Raw genomic sequence first — 21,542 nt, 5'->3', positions numbered from 1 at the left:
GGGTCAAAATACAAAACGTTTTCGGATTAAGGAATCCATCATCAGTGTTTAAAAGCCCTAAAATTAAGGGCTTTTAAACACTGATGATGGATTCCTTAATCCGAAAACGTTTTGTATTTTGACCCTTATTTAGGGTATTTTAATATATACCTTTTACAAGAAACTTGGCATTTTTGTGATTTACGGTATACAGCCAGCTACAGGAAGTTTATTTTCCTCGTGGATTTTAGCATTACTCTATTGTGAATATCTTACGTAGGTATTGTAGCGGTTAAGTCAATTATGGCCTTAGGTGGCTCTTCTAAGGAGTCGTAGGGCTGTTAATAATACTTAAATGTATTAAGCCTTATCCTATGCTATCCTAGGCAGCTTGAAATAACGTGTTCTTCAGTCTCATCAGACTAACAAAATAAGCGGTTCTCACTTTCTGTCAGCCTGATTTTGTTCATGTGCCTTTGAAATATTTGAAACCAGTTATACCTTTCAAGGACGTAGGCGCAAAATCTCGCTCCAATGTGTCTTAAATGCATTCATTTTTTCGAATCCTGAGAAAACTAATAAGTATTTTTGAAAAATTTAAACGCAGAATGAAAGATTACATTATTACCGAGGGCCAAAAATCCCTGAAAACTTCTACAATGTTTATTTTAATAAGTTACAGGGGTGAAAAAGAAAAGTAAAAAAAAATAGTGTGATTTTTAATTTCAAATATCTTATCCAAAAGAAACTTTTTGGTTATGCTAAGGGATTTTCGACCCTCAGTAATAATGTAATCTTTCATTGTTCGTTTAAATTTTTGCAAAATACTTATTAGTTTTCCCAGGATTCGAAAAAAATTAATACATTTAAAACAAATTGTTGCTCCAGCAATCTTATTTTCAATATGATGCAAGCAAGCAATTTGATTCAACCCGACCTGTGGGAGATGTTCACCCTATCGAAAAAAGTACATTCGGGTGTAACAATTCATTGGGGCGAGGTGTTTTGACCCGAGTGAAAACAGGGATCACCCCACCTCGCTCCAATGCCCCAGGCCATCCCTTTTCCCCCCATAGCACGCTGATGCGCGATGGGGGTACAACTATCGTAGCCAAATGCTCTTCACAATGGAATCCTGGGTAATAAGAAACCAATGTGGTGCCCTAATCGAATTCAAAACTAGGCCAGCGTGAAGCGCTCTATGCCTTTATCTTCTGATTACTTATCCGCGGAACTAAAATTGCTTGCTTGGGCCCCAAGTCATTGTACCAAGCCCCACTGAGTTCAGTCCAATGGCTTGGTGCTCAAGTAATTTTTGTTTTTATGTTTTTTATGTTTTTTTTTTGGGGCTTGCGCCTTCTATTTTTCTAAGGACTGACTTTACCTGATCGTGATGTTGGACCTACGCTTTGGTTACGTGTTTCTTCAGCACTTGGTGTTTTCGAGCTACGAACTATCTACTATTACTTATTTATATTCTTTATCACTTTGATTTCTCTTTCTCTTTATGTCTCTCTTTATTTACTTTACTTTATTCCACTATTTGTTGTTTAGGACGTTTGTGCTTCCATCGGTGGAAAGCGTCATACCCTAACATCTCTCGCAGTATGGGACTTGGGTGGTGCTCTAGGTCCGCGAATTTGACCCTCGCTTGTCTGTCATCATTTCGGTGACTCTCACCTGTTGTAGTTCTCTGAACAGGAATCTTTCAGCGACATATTTCGAGACTCTGGCTGCTTCTCTTAGGCTGCTGTTGTGAACCGCTTGTATCTTCTTTTTGTGAGTTTTACATACTTGTCCCCATGCGAGAGCTAATACCGGTAATATTATGCTGTTTATTAGTCTTAACCTCGTTTTTAGTCTTAGTTTACTTTTTCTGCCTGTGAGTCCTCTTAATGTTGCTCTTGCCATGTTGGCCTTCTGGACTGTGGCTTCTACGTGTTTTTGGAAAGTTAATTCTTTGTCCATGATGACTCCCAGGTATTTAGCTTCATTTTCCCACTGATGGGGTTGTTCTGCACCGTCAGTTGTTCTTCTGGATATTGTCTTCCTTTCTTATATAGTACCGCTTGTGTCTTTTCAGAGTTGATGGCTATCTTCCACTTTATACTCCATTCCTCGATGTCGTCTAACGCTGTTTGCAGGTTGGTCACTGCTATATCTACGTTTCTATGTTTGGACGCTATCGCAGTGTCGTCGGCGTAAAGGCTCACCCGGTGTTCTAGGTACGTCAGCGGTGTATATTGTGTACAGCAGAGGTGACAGGACCGCTCCCTGTGGTACTCCAGCCTCTGGGCTTCCGAGCTCGGACAGGACTTGTCCTATTCGAACTCTGAAACTCCGGTCGCCTAAGTACGAGCAGTGTACTGCTTATCGTTGAATGCAGCTGCTATGTACTCAGTTAGCCTGAGTACTTGTAGCTCGCTGGAGTGCTCTGCTCTGAATCCGAATTGAGCTTCTGGGATTATCTCTAATCTGTTTGTTTCCGCTTGCAGTCTGCTGAGAATAATTCTTTCCACTATCTTGCTGATCGCTGGGTGTAAGCTGATTAGCCTGTAGTTCTGCGCGAATGTGTGGTTCTTGTCAGGTTTTGGAATCATAATGACATGGGCCTCTTTCCATCTATTCGGGAATATTTTATATCTTATTATCGCGTTCACTATGTTTGTAAAATACACTATAGCTCTTATAGGCAAGTACTTTAGGGCTCTATTTGTTATTTCGTCTAAACCAAGCGCTTTTCTCGGTGAACTGTTTTTTATATGTTCGTTTATTTCTTCCGGTGATGTTGGGGGGATGATGTCCTCTGGATCCTCTGGTCTTTCTTCTTGCTCTTCGACTTCTTCCATGAAGTCTACGTCCTCGTCTGGGTGGTAGTTTCACCTGCATTCTCTTTCGAGTGTGAACCTCATCACCTCTTCTTTTTCTTCTATGGTATATACTATGCCGTTTTCTCCATGTAATGGTGGGATGGGTTTTCTGTCGCTTCTTATCATTTTCTGGAGCTTCCAAACATTTTTCATGTTTGAGTCTAGTTCTTCTATATCGTCATAGCCAGTTCGTACAGACTAATAAGTTTCCTTCCGACTTTATCAAAAGTCTTCGAAAGGTTAATTCTTAACAGAACAGAAACAACAATACATATAGAAAACCTAATCCCAGATTACCAGTTTGGCTTTCGCTCAAGTCACTCAACCATACAACAGTGCCATAGATGAGTCAACAAAATAAAAGAGAGCCTAGAAGGGAAACAAATCAGTATATCAGCACTCCTCGATATATAGGTACGCATTTGATAGAGTGTGGCACGAGGGTCTTTTCTTCAAAATAAAAACTCAGCTAACTGACCAAATCTATATCTTCCTTAAATCATATTTGTCTGACAGATACTTCCAAGTTAAATACGAAGGAACCATATCCAACTACCACCAAATAAAATCAGGAGTACCTGAAGGCAGTGTACTTGGCCCATTCCTTTGCCAAATTTTCACTGCTGATATTCTTATTAGCGAAAATCACTAAAGTCAACATTTGCGGATGACACTGGTATACTTAAACTAACATCAGACATCAACTAAATATTAGCATTTAAAAAATTGCAAAATAATCTCAATGAACTAGAAGACTGGCTTTGATACTGCAAAATAAACGCCAACAAAAACAAATCTTGTCAAATAAATTTCACAAATCGAAGAATTAGATATCCACAACTACACCTAAATAATTCACCTATATCAATAAAAACAGAAGTAAAGTACCTGGGCCTTCATCTAGACCCAAAACTTACTTGGAAATCACTTACAGTGCGCTGGAATAAGTGTTACCCCCCAAATTAACTTATTTGTTTTTAGCACATAAGCAAAACGCTCGGACAGGTCGATTTTTAAAATAGTATATTATAGCATCAATGTTTCGAACTTTACGCGATTCCTCTTCAGATGACAGTCATAACTTTGATTTTTTTGAATGGGAAAGTACATCATGTGACACCTCATTTAAAAGCTTTTGAAATACTGATTACAAAAATGTATAACACTTGTGCAAAATTTCGGTCCAATGATTGTTAACTGTATTATTTGTTTTATAATCGTGAGAAAATTAATTGGATTTTTTGAAAAATTTAAACGCAGAATGAAAGATTACATTATTACCGAGGGCCGAAAGTCTCTAAAAATTTCTATAATACTTATTTTAATAAGTTACAGGGGTGAAAACGAAGAGAAAATTTAGTGTGATTTTTAATTTCAAATATATCATTCAAAAGAAACCTTTTGTTTATTCTAAGGGACTTTTGGCCCTCGGTAATAATATAATCTTTCATTCTGCGTTTAAATTTTTCAAAAATACTCATTAGTTTTCTCAGGATTCAAAAAAAATGAATGCATTTAAAAAGCATTTGGCCGAAATTTTGCCCAAGTACATATTATACATTTTTATAATTAGTGTTTCAAAAGATTTTAAATGAAGTGTAACATGATGTACATACTTTCCCATTTAAAAAAATCAAAGTTATGACTGTCACCTGAAGGGGGATTGCGTAAAGTTCGAAACATTGATACTATAATATACTATGATTATTTTAAAAATCGAGCTGTCCGAGCATTTTGCTTATATACCAAAAATAAATGAGTTAATATGGGGTGGGGGTAACACTTACTCCAGCGCACTGTATATTGTAGCCAAACGATAACACCTCGACCTAAAAGTTAAAAATATGAGCTGGCTAATTAACAGAAGATCGCAAATTTCTTTAGAAAACAAACCGACCATCTATAAAACAATACTCAAACCAGTTTGGACATACGGAATCAAGCTGTGGGGCTCTAGCAAACCATCCAACACGAAAATACAGTCAAAGACTATTCGAATGTTATCTAAAGCCCCATGGTACGTGTCAAAGCAAACCTTTCAGGCAGACCTCAACATTCCTTTCATCAATGATGTGATTGGTGACCATCTCATAGACGAATTATTCAACCTTCCACTAATTGACAGGCGCCTAAAAAGACTTTGGCCAGAAGACCTAGCTGCTAGGTGAATTCCAGAGAGTCGTCAGTGGACGAAACCTGCCTCAAGCCAAGAACTTATATTATATTATATTACTTTATTGAAGTAGATTGTAAATTAGCAATGAATAAATAAATAAAAAGAATATCGCCATAGGGTAGACTTTGAATTAGGAGGTAAGTAGAGCCTACTCCCAAAAGTTAATTAAAATTAATGGAGTAGGATAGAATTCGGAGGTAATATCCTATTTTTACTCTCATTGATTGGCGTATGATACTTATAAGAATGCGAGTGTAGCATAACCCCAAGCATCTGTAATTTAGCCCAATAAATGACCGTTTTGGAGTGTAACTATCAGGGGCAACTCCGAATTGCATGAAACTTTGGATTTAGGTTCTATTTACCCTCCACTTCAAAGTTGATTGTGCCGTTGGTTGCTTTTACTTGGGGGTGACAGTTTCCCCTTCTCGGGGGTGAAAAAAAGCGTGTTTAAAATAAGCTCGGAAATGGACAAATTGACTGATTATAAGCAACTTTCGTTCTATAGAGTTTTTTATGTAACTCAATAGGTACTTCTCGAGTTATTAGCAATCTAAAATATTTTTTTCCACAAAAAAACTACGTTTTCAGACTGGTTTTCGCAAATAACTCAAGAAGTAAATATTTTATCGAAAAAAATATTCTTAGAAAAAGTGTAGCATATAAAAAAACGAAAAAAATGCTGTATCAGTAAAATCTATAAACCTAGTAAGAGCAAATTTGTAGCTCATGGAAAATACATACTTATTCGTCTCATTCCAAATCGAATATTTCAACGTTAAATCACTGAAAAATTAAGCAATTTTCTGGAAAAACTTAAACACTAAAGTGTTTAAAAAAGCTTAATTTCTATTTTTTTTTTAATTTCTAGCATCAAAATAAACGAGTTACGTTGAAAAAAAAAGTTGGTCCCTTTTTTTGGGTAAAACATATTGTGAAAATCTCCCTCTATTTAGCACCCTAAATAAAATTAATCGTTACCGCTCTACCATTTACTTTAAATGTATGGGTATTGTTTATACAATCTGTAAGTTTGACCGGTTTGAAGTGCTTATTTTTGAAAAAAATTGTTTTATAGTATAAAATATTTGCTTTTTTCAAAATAACTTAAAACGTATTAGTGAGACGAAAAATCTCACAGAGTAAAAAAATGTAGGTTTTGTTTTTGAAAATACGCCAGTTTCATTTTTTTTCTGTAAGACAAAAATTGGTTAAGATAAGGCTGTTCAAAGTTTGCATACACTCGTGATTAGTGACTCGTCCAAGCCCTTTTAACTATAACTCTTTCAAAAATAAGCACTTGAAACCGGTGAAACTGACAGATCATAATATAAAAGATAGATAAGTAAAGTAAATTGTTTGTGAAGCGGTAACGATTAATTTCATTTGGGGAGCTAAACACGGGGAGATTTTCATGGTTTTTTACCAAAAAAAAGTGGGCCAACTTTATTTTGAGCGTAACTCGCTTACTTCTAATGCTAAAAACTTTTAGAAACAATTAAACTAAAGCTTTTTTTAAACACTTTAAAAAAGTTTTAAAGGGTTTTTCCCGAAAAATGCTTCATTTTTTGGTTATTTCACGATGAAACATTAGATTTGGAATTGGACGAATAAAAACGTATTTTTCATGAGCTACAAATTTACTTTTGCTGGATCTATAGACCTTAAGAATACACGACTCTTTTTGTCTTTTTCTAAGCTACCTTTTTGGCAAAAATGTTTTTTTCGATAAAATATTTACTTTTTGAGTTATTTGAAAAAAAAAACCTTTTGAAAGCGGATTTTCTTTGTCGAAAAATAAACATTTTAAATCGAAAATACCTAACTCAAAAAGTTATGACTTGCATGAAAAGCTCTATCGATCGAAAGTTGCTTACAATCAGTCAATATATCCATTTCCGGGCTGATCTTGAACGCATGTTAGTTCACCCCCGAGAAGGGGTGACTGTCACCTCCCAAGTAAAAGCAAGCAACGGCACAAATTCAACTTTGAAATGGATGGTAAGTAGAGCCTGAATCCAAATCTTCATGCAATTCGGAGTTGCCCCTAAAAATTACACGGTATCGCCGTATTTCCCGTTCATTTACTGTGCTAATTATAAACAAGAAATAAAAAGAAGATTCTTAAATTTTTGACTAAATATCAGGTCGCGGTTCTAATAGTATATCTGTCAGAATTTTTGTCAAATAATAATGACAATAATATGATAATTATAAAATTATTTAGCCAAATGTCTTACAAGAATATTTAGAAGTTAGAATGTAAAAAGGTTATAAATATGGCAACAATTTTTAGGGCTGGTCACGTAAGTATTTTTATAGGTACAATCAAAGAAGCAGGTTACAATAATGAATATCTAATAAAATTGTACGGTAGATTTAAGTTTAAGTAATACGTACTTTTCGGGGGATAGGCATAAGATTTCGCCTCCAATGCTTTTTAAATGCATTCATTTTTTTCGAATCCTGAAAAAACTAATAAGTATTTTTGAAAAATTTAAACGCAGAATGAAAGATTGCATTATTACTGAGGGCCTAAAGTCCCTGAAAACTTCTATGATTATTTTAATAAGTTACAGGAGAAAAAAAAAAAGAAAAAAATTAGTGTGATTTTCAATTTTAAATATCTCATTCAAAAGAAAATTTTTGTTTTATTCTAACGACCTTCGGCCTTCGGTAAAAATGTAGTCTTTCATTCTGCGTTTAAATTTTTCAAATATATTTATTAGTTGTCTCAGGAGTCGAAAAAATATATTTAAAAAGCACTGGAGCCGATATATTGCCCCTACGCCCTTAACTCATAATGGTCCTCTTTATTAGATTCTTAGTCTATTTTATATTGTACGAAGTAAAAGACAGAAATGATCGAAATAATTGAATCAGCACGTTACACGAAGGAATACGAAGAGACTAGCTCAAATAACAGGGGATTTAAAACCGACAGACACGACCTATATAATATTACCAAGAAGTTCCTTGAAAAGTTTGGAGGATCTGCCGGTTGACGTCAGAAATATGACTACAGCCTTAAAATCGACCAAAACCAGGTCCATGGCCTTAAATTAAAAGAAGAGGAAATATCATTGAACATGGTACCAGTTACAAAACTAATAGTGTAGGAAACAGAGGTTGAACCTTGCAAAATGGACACAAGTCCGGTTTTATTTTTTTTCTGGCATATCAAGGGGTGCTTATTATAAGACTTACTTTTTCTGAAAAAATTTCGCCCCGGAACCCCCCTTTTCACCCTTTAAAGGGGGTAATTTATGGTTTTTGCAGAACGTAGCCCTTCCTGTACCTTTTACAAAAAATTTCTTTTATAGAAATATGAAGAGGACTATATTTTCTACGATTTATTTCCGACAGCATCTCTCTATCATCCACCGTTTAGCAAGGGTGGCGCCCCAAAGTTGACAAGTTTTTAAAAAAGATGTTTTTAAAAAATATATATTTTTCCCTAACTGTAACGGAAATTAAAAAGAAATGCTGCGGAAATTATTCACAAATAAATGATTGATTTTTTGGTATAGGTTTCACTTAAGGATAATTGCCCTTTTTTTAATTACAGGGTGTTACATTTTAAAAAACCCCTTTTTATACCATCTGAACCGTTTATGCTAGAGTAAAAAGACTTTCAGCGATTACCCAGGTACTGGTGTTATTTACAAATTTGTATAATGCAGCCCCATTTTTTCCCCGGAACCACCAAAAAAAAAGAAGAATTAATAAATAAAGTGATTTTCTTGGAATCCTTCACACACAATGCCCTTCATTAATATGCTTCATATATCATTTTGTGAAAGTTATTATTACCCATGCATGGACACTAAAAGCGATTTCCTAGTGCAACCCCTGTAGCCAAAAACAATAAATAAAATGAGGGGTTGAAATTTTTTTTTTGTTTTTTGCTTTTTGAACCATGTGGGCATATGCTTCGTCAATAGTGCTTTTCAAAAATATATATGGTTATTGCAACATCCCTGCGCAAACCACCCCTATCCTTGAAAATATACTGCAGAAACTACCCCTATACCTTATCCAGCATGTTTTGACGATTTTCTCATTACCTATTCATTTTTTTTAAACAAAACTTATACAAGGTTAAAGACCACTATTTACTCTAAAAATTAGGTCCTATTCATTTTTTTCGTTTAAGCAACCGTTACGGCACAGTGGCGCCGTAAACCTCATATATGCTTTGACGGGCTCCAGCTTTTGTTTATTTTTTCGTCATCTGTTTGTTTTATTGATAAAGTACTTATGTAAAATAAAACAACACAGTGTAACCTACAAATCATGACCTATGCACATTTTACATTCTTTGCTCCCCAAAGCTACAGTGGTGGCCCAAAATAAATTTTTTCATATTTTCGCCACCTACACGCATTTTATTGCGTTAATGCTACCTTAATAGCACAATATTCACCCCTAAGTGGTCGCTAAGCAGTGGCGGATCCAGGGAGGGGTGATGGGGCGATCACCCCCACCCCTCTCAAACCAAGTTATATGATATTTGAAGATTATAAAAATATTCATTTATTTTTATAGAAATACTTATATTATATTATTATTATTTTTATAAGAATGACTTTTTATGCTTTAGTGACAGTGGCGGATCCAGCATCGTTAAGAGGGGGGTGCCAATTGGTTAAATTTCTATAAAAATAAATGAATATTTTTATAATCTTTGAATATAATATCACTTGGTTTGAGAGGGGGGGGGGAGATGATCACCCCCATCACCCCTCCCTGGATCCGCCACTGCGTAGCGACCACCTAAGGGTAAATATTGTGCTGTTAAGGTAGCATTAATGCAATAAAATGCATGTAGGTGGCGAAAATATGCAAAAATTTATTTTGGGCCACCACTGTGGCTTTGGGGAGCAAAGAATGTAAAATGTGCATAAGTCAAAATTTGTAGGTTACACTGTGTTGTTTTATTTTGCATAAGTACTTTATCAATAAAACGAACAGATGACGAAAAAAAAAACAAAAACTGGAGCCCGCCAAAGGATATATGAGGTTTACGGCGCCACTGTGCCGTAACGGTTGCTTATACGAAAAAATGAATACGACATAATTTTTAGAGTAAATAGTGATCTTTAACCTTGTATAAGTTTTGTTTAAAAATAATACATAGGTAATGAGAAAATCGTAAAAACATGCTCGTCAAGCGATAGGGGTAGTTTCTGCAGTATATTTTCAAGGATAGGGGTGGTTTTCGCAGAGATGTTGCAATAATCATATATATTTTTGAAAAGCACTGTTGATGAAGCATATGCCCATAAAAATCAAAAAGCAAAAAACAAAAAAAAAATTTCAACCCCCCATTTTATTTTTTTTTTGCCACAAGGGTTGCACTAGGAAATTGCTTTTGGAGTCCATGCATGGGTAATAATAACGTGCACAAAATGATATATGAAGCATATTAATAAAGGGCATTGTGTGTGAAGGATTCCAAGAAAATCAATTTATTTATTAATTCTTCTTTGTTTTGTGGTGGTTCCGGGGAAAAAATGGGGGTGCATTATACAAATTTGTAAATAGCACCAGTACATGGGTAATCGCTGAAAGTATTTTTACTCTAGCATAAACGGTTCAGATGGTATAAAAAGAGGTTTTTTAAAATGTAACACCCTGTAATTAAAAAAAAGGGCAATTACCCGTAAGTGAAACCTATACCAAAAAATCATTCAATTGTTTGTGAATAATTGCCGCAGGATTTCTTCTTAATTTCCGTTACAGTTAGGGAAAAATATATATTTTTTAAAAACATCTTTTTTAAAAACTTGTCAAATTTAGGGCGCCACCCCCGCTAAACGGTGGATGATAGAGAGATGCTGTCGGAAATAAATCGTAGAAAATATAGTCCTCTTCATATTTCTATAGAAAAAATTTTTTGTAAAAGTTACAGGAAGGGCTACGTTCCGCAAAAAACCACAAATTACCCCCTTTAAAGGGGTGAAAAGGGAGGTTCCGGGGCGAAATTTTTTCAGAAAAAGTTAGTCTTATAATAAGCACCCCTTGCTATACCAGAAAAAAAATAAAACCGGACTTGTGTCCATTTTACAAGGTTCAACCTTTGTTTCCTACACTATAAAAAAAATTAAAAAAACATACAAAGACACAAGATAAATTGACTTATTGCATTCCGGTCCAGGTGTCAGTCAGCATATTTCTTGAAAACATTCTTGAAAATAGTTTTTAATGTCGCACTCTATCAAAAGCCTTTTGATAAACTATAAAGCAGACATAGAGATCCTGGTTCATATCTAGTCGTCTTTGTGTGAGAACGTTAAAAGCGAACAAAGTCTCCTTGTTTCTAGTCCTCCTCTGAATCCAAACTGTGTGGCATCTACATCTTCTTCTATTTTATTTATTTAACAGGCTGAATGGCTTTATCTTCTTCTGTTACAATTATCTAACACATAAAAGTAAATATCGAAAAATCCATGCCCAAGGGTTGTCTTCAATGATATTTCTTAGAATGATATTTTACAAAATTTGGAGTTATACGTTTATTAACTAAAAAAATATATTTTAGATCAAACAAACATACTGTTCAGAACAGAAAAAAATTGCTGCAGATACTATTCAACAACTAGACAACATTAAAAACGTTATTGAGGAACGCGATGATTTAAGACGAAAATTAGAACAATCGCAGCAAGAACTTGAAGATCTCAAAGTAAGTTATTCTTTAATAAACATATTCATTTGTGTAAGTACATATACAGTAAGCACCAAGCTACTAGATACATGGGTAGGTACCTAATTGTTATGCTTGTGGGCGAATCCGGTCCGTTCTCAGATGTAACTTTCATCTCTGTCATGTTACTGTGAAGAAACTATTAAAAATAATTTTTGTTTTCCATACAAAAAATACATTATTAGTTATTACTATTGTTACTCTGCTTTAAAACAACTTTATTAAAATACCAAGAATATTACAATAATTTAAAACTTTTACAACTTTAACAAAATGACAACTATAAAAATAAAAGTCAGGTCTGGATCCCGCGTATGAAAAAAAAGTTGATTATTAGCAAGCTGAAAATTTGTTAATAGCTTAAGGGTGTCTAGTCGGACAAACTTTGATATAAGGGAACACTTGAACAGGGGAAGTTTTAATTGTGGAACAGGTTAAAAATTTGGAACGGTCAGACCACGAAAACGGTACATGTATTTTGTCCGACAGAACAGACTTAAACTCTCCGAACAGAGATTAAACTCTCATGCAAAAATCAGACTGCTATTTATCACCAAATGGGCGTTTTAATGAGTGGAACATGTAGAATATGTCAAATGACAGGAATTATGGCAGGTGATAAATAGCAGTCTGATTTTTGCATGAGAGTTTAATCTCTGTTCGGAGAGTTTAAGTCTGTTCTGTCGGACAAAATACATGTACCGTTTTCGTGGTCTGACCGTTCCAAATTTTTAACCTGTTCCACAATTAAAACTTCCCCTGTTCCAGTGTTCCCATATATCAAAGTTTGTCCGACTAGACACCCTTACGCGGGATCCAGACCTATACAGCTGATCTATTATTTGTCAACTTTCTATGTTAATATTCAGTTTCTATACATTTTATGACGTCCTAAACATCACTAGACATAAAAATAAACATTGCAACAAGTGAAGGGTCCAGGACTGTAATAGCTCAGTGTTTCTATGTATCTAGTAGGGTGGCGGTTACTCTATGTAATAATAATAATACTACAGTCGGGTTAGATGAATAACGGGCCTAACCTTGCATGCCGAGCTACCCCAAATTTTATTTTTCTAATTTTAGGTGGTTCAGTAGTAGGTACTGTAAATTTAAAATCGAGACTGAATTCCGCCGTTGCGTTAGCAGCAATCTTGATTTTAAACCAGAACCGTTTTTGCTCAAAATCTCCGCCATTTTCAACTTTTCGACAAAAAGTGTAAGAACTGAAATTATTGAAAATATGATTTTTTATCATTTCTTTTATTACAATTCTTTTCGTGTGATCGAAATTTTCCGAGTTGTGGAAGAAAATAGTAATGATTAGAGCATAATTATTGAATTATCTCGTTTATTGAATCTTGTTCTTGGGGTTTCAAGGCCCTACATTTTTTTTTTAATACGACGAGAAGTTAAATTGACAAAAAAGTAATTTGGAAAGGATTTTTATTACTTTTCAACATTTTCATCTACTTTAAGAAAAATTTATAATTAGTTAATGTGTGGACAATTACAAAAAAATATATTGTAAAAATAATAACATCAAAAGTGTCCCTAGTATAAATAAATTGTTTAAAATTAACTAGCTATATATAGTTTGTCGATAGCTTATACCGGATTTACACTCAGTCCTGTTGGACAGGGAATTGGGCAGTGAACAGCGTGAATGTGTAAATAGCTTACTCGGGCTGCCGCTGCTCATGCTACTGGCCATTGCACGGTGCTCCCCAAAAAGTCTGTTTTTGTGACGGAAGTCAAAGGAGAGGCAGCGCGAATGCGAGTGAGTAATGAAGTCATGAAGATATTGCCGACATTGGTGAGGACTGGTGTAAACACTTCACTCGCGTCGATATCGTATTTCGGCCAATATTGCCGACAGCGGCATTAGCAGTGGCAAAGGCTGAGTATAAATGCGGCATAATATTATGTCTTTAAAAATAAGATATGTCGAATATGATAATAATCATATTCGACATATTACGATATAATACATTTGTTTTTTCTACTTTGATGGGCTCTAAAGGCTCTAATTACCTCCTCAAATACTTCTTTAACCCCTTCCTGTTTCAAAGCAGAACACTCAATATATTTCGCTGCTCCTAATTGTTGAGCCATTTTTACACCATATGAGAACGGTATAGGTTTAAGATTTTTTTGTTTCAATAACTTCACAGTGTCAGGATTATCTCTTAGATCTTTTTTTAGTCCTACTATCACTATAGGTGTATTTGGGCAAAGTTTTCTTATTTCTGGTACCCAAACGATCTGAAGACTGGTTAAACTGCTTGGAGATCCAATAGAAAATCCTAACAGGAATATGTCCGCCATCTCGTAGGCAAGTGGTCGTAATCTACTGTATTCCTGTTGACCTGCCATAGAAATTAGAGACAAACTCACATCTTTGCCATCCAGAGTGGTCTCGTATTCACCATTGTCCCAAACAGTAGGTACATATTCTGCAGGAAACGCATTCGTCGTATATGTTATAAGAAGGCTTCTTAAACCAACTGATTCATCACCAAATGTAACACATGCTATTTTGTTCATTTTTATTTTACAATTATCACATTAACCCACCTATTTATTACTAATAATATTGTATTGCTTGTTATACTAGTTGAATATTATGTGTACTATCGTATCTTATCAGAAGATAAGAGTTTTAAATTTATTTTCTTTTTCTGATAATCAGCGATGATTAATAGGAAGAATATGACTGTATCTTGACCTGGGTGAGAATTTTAATTTCGATCAAAAATATACCAGGTCCATAACTTTAGGAAAAATTAAAAATGTGGTTTAAGGGGTTTAACTCCCTCTTGTCTTCTTTGCTTCAGCATCCATCTGGCTTGCAAATTTTAGAAGCCATTGGGGTGTTACCAGGAAATTGGTCCAATAAGTTTTCAATTAAATATCTTTACAAATATTTTGAATATTTTTAAATGTTTTAAATATTTTTATTAGGTTGAAATCTTTACCCGTGTTGAGCTGCCCCCCCCCCACTTGCAAAAATCAAAAAACAAATAGCCCTGATTTATGAGCTACTTATGAGCTCTCATATTCCGCAAACTAAAAATTTTGAGCTCGTTCCACTGAGCAGGAATTTAATACTTTAGTGGGGGGCTGAGTCAGCCCCCCCACTACTTAAAAATAGGAATATTGAATCGGTTTTTGCGGCAGAATTACGAGCTATTTATGAGCTCTTGAAATTATATAGTTTCGATTTTTGAGCTCATCCCCTTCACCCCAAACAACCCTTTAATTGATTTAACTTAAGAGAAAAATGCTGAGAAAACTTAAAATATATCGTATTGCGGATATAATTCCTATAGCGTATATACTCTAAGAATAAACTATTAAATCACGTGCATTTCGATTATTGAGCTACAACCCCTTCGCAAGAAAACCACCCTATCTTCCCGGCTTAAGAGAAAGTTGTACTTGAAATGCATTAAATTAATTATTTGGCGACTACATATCATTTAATAATTTATAAGCTTCCAAATTACGCGCATTTAAATCAGTAAATTGCAATTTATTTTGTATAGTGCAGTCACTGAAAGTAAAAATGGACGATTACCTTCAATTTTGGTGAACCTTCGATTTTCACGAAAATTGGTCAGTGGTTAGAGGATATCTCAAGAAACAAAGGTGACATGGTACCACCTTGCGCCTTTACCCTGAGGGAGGATACCGCCCCTTCTCGGGGTGAAAATTATTTTATAAAAGATAACTGCACAAATCTATAAAAGAACAAATTATAAGCAAAATTTATTATATAAAGTTAATAAAATAAGTCAATACTTTTTAAGTTATTAAAGATCACAAATTTTAATTATTCGTGAAAAAAATGCATGTTTTGAAGCGGTTTTTCGTAAATCACTGAAAAACTGTAAGTTTTCACAAAAAAGTTAATAGTAGTTTAATTCGTATAGCTTACATTCTAAGAATAAACTCTTAAATCACGCGCCTTTCGATTATTGAGCTACAACCCCTTCGCAAGAAAACCATCCCATTATCCCGGCTTAAGAGAGAGTTGTACTTAAAATAATTTAAATTAATTATTTGGCGACTACATATCGTTTAATAATTTATGAGCTTGCAAAATATACGCATCTCAATTATTGAATTGCCATTTTCTTTCTATAGTGCAGTCACTGAAGGTAAAAATCAACTATGACCTTCGATTTCGGTAAATCTCCATCCATTTTCACGAAAATTGATGAGCGGATTTTGATGCTATCAACTTTTTCTGGAGCTCATTTTTGATAGGTATTTCTAAGTACTTTGACAAATATTTAGTACCTAAGTGTTAAAAAATGCATCTCTTTCCCGTTATTTAGGAGCTTGAATCCTTAGATTTGAACAGTCGCAGAAAAAAATATACATTTAATTACCAATAACTTACTTTAAATTAACATTAAAGGGTTTTTCAAGTAAGCAATTTATTATATTTTTTATTAGCTTCAATTTTAGTGATGAAAACTTTTTTGTAAAAACTTACAGTTTTTGAGTTATTTTTGAAAAACAGCTTTAAAGCGTGCATTTTATTTCACAAAAATTAAAATATTTGATATTTAATAACTCAAAAAGTATTGATTTATTTTAATCACATTATATAACAAATTTTGCTTACAATTTGTCCCTCTCTAGATTTGTGGGGTTATTTTTAATAAAGTAATTTTCACCCCCGAGAAGGGGTGACATATACCCCAGGCTAAAACCCCAAGTTGTTATTGTCAATTCGTGAAAATTAATGGAGATTTACCGAAATCCAAGGTCATAGTTGATTTTTACCTTCAGTGACTGCACTATAGAAAGAAAATGGCAATTCAATAACTGAGATGCGTATATTTTGCAAGCTCATAAATTATTAAACGATATGTAGTCGCCAAATAATTAATTTAAACTATTTTAAGTACAACTCTCTCTTAAGCCGGGAATATGGGATGGTTTTCTTGCGAAGGGGTTGTAGCTCTATAATCGAAAGGCGCGTGATTTAAGAGTTTATTCTTAGAATATAAGATATACGAATTAAACTACTATTAACTTTTTTGTAAAAACTTACAGTTTTTCAGTGATTTACGAAAAACCGCTGCATAACTTGCATTTTTTTCACGAATAATTAAAATCTTTGATCTTTAATAACTTAAAAAGTATTGACTTATTTTATTAACTTTATATAATAAATTTTGCTTTTAATTTGTTCTTTTATTGATTTGTGCAGTTATTTTTTATAAAATAATTTTCACCCCCGAGAAGGGGCGGTATCCACCCTCAGGGTAAAAGCGCAAGGTGGTACCATGTCACCTTTGTTTCTTGACGTATCCTCTAACCACTGACCAATTTTCGTGAAAATCGATGAAGGTTCACCGAAATTGAAGGTAATCGTTAATTTTTACCTTCAGTGACTGCACTATACAAAATAAATTGCAATTTACTGATCTAAATGCGCGTAATTTGGAAGCTTATAAATTATTAAATGATATGTAGTCGCCAAATAATTAGTTTAATGCATTTTAAGTACAACTTTCTCTTAAGCCGGGAAGATAGGGTGGTTTTCTTGCGAAGGGGTTGTAGCTCAATAATTGAAATGCACGTGATTTAATAGATTATTCTTAGAGTATATAAGCTGTAGGAATTATATCCGCAATACGATATATTTTAAGTTTTCTCAGCATTTTTCTCTTAAGTTAAATCAATTAAAGGGTTGTTTAGGGGTGAAGAGGATGAGCTCAAAAATCGAAACTATATAATTTCAAGAGCTCATAAATAGCTCGTAATTCTGCCGCAAAAACCGATTCAATATTCCTATTTTTAAGTAGTGGGGGGGGGCTGACTCAGCCCCCCCCCCCCCCACTATAGTATTAAATTCCTGCTCAGTGGAACGAGCTCAAAATTTTTAGTTTGCAGAATATGAGAGCTCATAAATAGCTCATAAATCAGAATCAGGGCTATTTGTTTTTTGATTTTTGCAAGTGGGGGGGGGGGCAGCTCAACACGGGTAAAATCTTTGACTCATTTAGCAGATATCGCTAGGCACCTACTCCATAACGTCGGTTGCAATGCGAAGATAAACTCTCGGAGTTTCGTCACTTGGGGCAGAGAACAGCAAACCTGCGCCTCTCTGATGATGACTCCAATATAATTAGAGTCGAAAATCGTCGATTTAGAGTGCTGGTTAGTGGTTTGCGCTCTCTGTACTAAGTGAAAAATAAGAAAGTTTTGCTTTCACATTGCAACTGAATAAAAAGGGTATACATTAATACCTGTGTATTTCGCCCATGTGTATTTCGATTGTTAAGTGATTTTTCTCAGTTTTTCTAAGAATAAAACATTGAAACATTTTGCCTTCTGCAATACCAAAAAATGTATTGCAATTTATTTTCACTACAGCTGTTTCTAGGAAGGAGAACTATATGGTCTCAAGGAGAATGTAAAAAAAAACTAAAACAATGGTAATTTCAAAAAAGCACACACCAGTTATAAACATCCTAGCCAACAACAATCTCGTTGAACAAGTGAAAAAGTTTAAGTACCTAGGATGTTGGATACATGAAACCTTAGACCAAGAACAAGAGATTAAATATGTAGAATAGAACAGGCAAGAAACACCTTCTTAAAGATGCGACAGTTACTCACTGCCCGCAATCTTGATCTGTCCCTACGATACCGCATGATAAAGTGTTATGTATATAGTGTACTGTTGGACGGCGTGGAAGCTTGGACGTTAACAGTCAGCTCGTTACGACGTTTAAAGAGCTTTGAGATGTGGGTATTTCGTCGTATGCTGAAAATTCCATGGACCGACCGCGTTAGAAATGAAGAAGTTTTAAGGCGTATGAGTAGAGAACGTGAACTCACAGAAATTGTCAAGAGACGTAAAACATCTTATCTTGGACACATATTTAGACACGACAGGTATAACTTCCTTCAACTTATTATGGAAGGGAAAATAGAAGGAAGACGCGGTCCGGGTAGACGACAAATTACCTGGCTGCGCAACATCAAAGAGTGGACAGGATTAGACTTTCAAAGTCGAATAAGAAAAGCCCAAAATAGAGAAGACTTTGCAGAAGTCATCGCCAACCTTCGCTAAGAAGACGGTACCCAAAGAAGGAGAACAGCTGTTTCGGGGAAGTGTATTTCTCAAGTGATCCATCTTTACTGTGCGTCTATTAGTTTTCTCTAAACTAAAGCAGGCAAAAAAATAAAAAATGAATAACCATTTTCAATTTCGTTGCAACACGAAACTACAGCCGCATCATTATTCCAGTTCAATCAGAGAGTGTAGCAAGCACCTCTACCGGTTTCGAAACTTATAGTCTCTCATCAGGAGACACATATGCTGCTCTCTCTGACCCAACTAGAACAAACCCCGGCGTGCAGTCACGGATTGCAATGAACGAAGTGGTAGGGTTGCCCTAGCGGCAACTGCTATCAAAAAACTATCATCAAAAAACTAAGTTTTCAATCTAATAGCACATAAAACAACATCCAAAAATGTCATTCTACATCCTGCCAGACTGAAAACAATGGGAACCTTCTCTGGTAACACCTACGATGCTTCTACAATTTGCAAGCCATAACGGATGCTGAGACTAAGGAAGATGAGGGAATTGTACAATTTATAATTCACGTTCCATCTGCTCAGCGCGTTAAAGTTCCAACGAGAATGGTTCCCTTCGTACTCCAATGGGAGTAAACATAAATCAAAATTGAATACCTAACCATTTTCAATTTAGTTGCAACACGAAACTACAGCCGCATCATTATTCCAGTTCAATCAAAGAGTACAGCAAGCACCTCTACCGGTTTCGAAACTTATTAATCTTTCATCAAGAGGCACAATGCTGCTCTCTCTGACCCAACTAGGACAAACCCCGGCGTGCAGTCACGGATTGCAACGAACGAAATGGCAGGGATGCCCTAGCGGCAACAGCTATCAAAAAACTAAGTTTTCAATCTAATAGCACATAAAACAACATCCAAAAATGTCATTCTATATATTCTATATATTCATACGAAGGGAACCATTCTAATTGGAACTTTAACGCGCTGAGCAGATGGGACGTGAATTATAAATTGTAAAATTCCCTCATCTTCCTTAGTCTCAGCATCCGTTATGGCTTGAAAATTGTAGAAGCCTCGGAGGTGTTACCTGAGAAGGTTCCCATTGTTTTCAGTCTGGTAGGATGTAGAATGACATTTTTGGATGTAGTTTTTTGGTAGCTGTTGCCGCTAGGGCATCCCTGCCATTTCGTTCGTTGCAATCCGTGACTGCACGCCGGGGTTTGTCTTAGTTGGGTCAGAGAGAGCAGCATATGTGCCTCCTGATGAGAGACTATTAAGTTTCGAAACCGGTAGAGGTGCTTGCTGCACTCTCTGATTGAACTGGAATAATGATGCGGCTGTAGTTTCGTGTTGCAACGAAATTGAAAATGGTTATTTAATTTTAATTTAAAACGGGAAAGTTTCCGGGAGTTAGCTGTATACCATGTAGTAAAAGCTCTAACATCAAAGTAAAAACTCCTTAGTAGTATGTATAATTTAATTAAAAATCTTAAAAATCCAACTGTATTACATAAATATGTTCAGAATGAACGTGTTCGGACCTATCAGTCCATCATCAGTTAACTCTTGTACTTGCTAAATAGTCCCAAAACCAAACAGTGATATGTAGAATTTACGTTGCTAAATTGTAAAATTGTAAAGTCTTAAAGCCGATGTTAATGGATACCTACCGGGAACATGACGAATCCCTACACGAAGTCTTAGACAACCATCTTGGTCTACTGACGTCTGCCAAGTGAGCACTTCACGAAGAGTACGGGGAAAACAAGGAATATCACATTTTATACATATTGAACTAATCACCAATAAAGGTTTAATTCTTGTGATATCTAAAAACTACTTTAGAGATTCTTAGTAGAATTTCATTCTATAATCTTAACATAATATTAATCTATATTAACTTATTAATTTAATAATGCACCAAAAAACTGCTGACATTCCTTGTTTTTGTTCGGTAGCGTGTGGACAATTATCGTTCTTCGTCTGGATACAAATTCTTAGAAAATTTATATAGACTTACTTTTCTGGTTATTATCCTGAATAGATAGACTAGTCGATAGTCCTCAGTGTTTGCTACCACATGGCGAGAAAAGCAAAAATTTATGAAAAAGTGACATTCTTTGTTGTTCCTCTGTACTGTTCTATATACACCGTTTTTTAGGCATCCAGGCCCTTCCGGTAGGAATCCATGGAGGAGTAATAACTTAGCCGCAAGCCCTTATCCCTTGCCGTAACGCTCCTCCATAGGCTGATCAGACACCAGTTTATTCCAGACCAAGCCGTAGATTCCTTAGAATTTTAGACTATGACTATGCCGTTACCCTTTTTATTTTTTTATTCACCGGCCGGGGCTCAAAACTCGATCGCAAATCCTCTAGATTTGTCGATAGAGTGCCTCAGACCGCTATGCTAACTAAACCGGGCTGTATCGTCTCACCCGCTAGCGAAATTATTCCGATTCGATTTTTTTACACAAACTTACTCAAAAAGAGGTCCTTATAGCATATCCACAGGGTGCCGGGCGGCATATTTACGTATGCTAGCGTGTGTAGACACCAGTGTGTTGAAATCAGTTAGGGTTTGGAAAACCAGTACATTTACAAATACTAACAGATCTGGACACCAGAGTGTTGAAACCAGCTAGTTTTTTTAGTGGTTATACATGCATAGATGCTAACGGCTATTGACATTGATTTTATACAGTAGGTACAGTGTAAATATCTGGATAAATTTA

The 21,542-nt window shown here is 35.2% G+C and overlaps 2 protein-coding genes across 2 annotated transcripts in view; one reads left to right on the top strand and one right to left on the bottom strand.

Moving 5' to 3' along the window:
* Window positions 1-21,542, top strand: part of LOC114333528 (golgin subfamily B member 1-like) — a 137,504-nt gene that overhangs the window by 53,976 nt on the left and 61,986 nt on the right. The window contains exon 7 of the mRNA XM_028283411.2: window positions 11,570-11,713. Coding sequence (XP_028139212.2) covers window positions 11,570-11,713 — 144 coding nt within the window. The remainder of the gene's footprint in view (window positions 1-11,569; window positions 11,714-21,542) is intronic.
* Window positions 13,164-14,352, bottom strand: LOC114333529 (ras-related C3 botulinum toxin substrate 1-like). Its single transcript, XM_050648128.1, has one exon. The coding sequence runs from the start codon at window positions 14,279-14,281 to the stop codon at window positions 13,712-13,714; it is 570 nt and encodes a 189-aa protein (XP_050504085.1). The 5' UTR covers window positions 14,282-14,352; the 3' UTR covers window positions 13,164-13,711.

The sequence above is a fragment of the Diabrotica virgifera genome, chromosome 4, assembly GCF_917563875.1.
Source record: "Diabrotica virgifera virgifera chromosome 4, PGI_DIABVI_V3a".
Lineage (NCBI taxonomy): Eukaryota > Metazoa > Arthropoda > Insecta > Coleoptera > Chrysomelidae > Diabrotica > Diabrotica virgifera.
The sequence above is the reverse complement of the archived record's forward strand: the minus strand, read 5'-3'. Positions and strand labels throughout refer to the sequence as shown.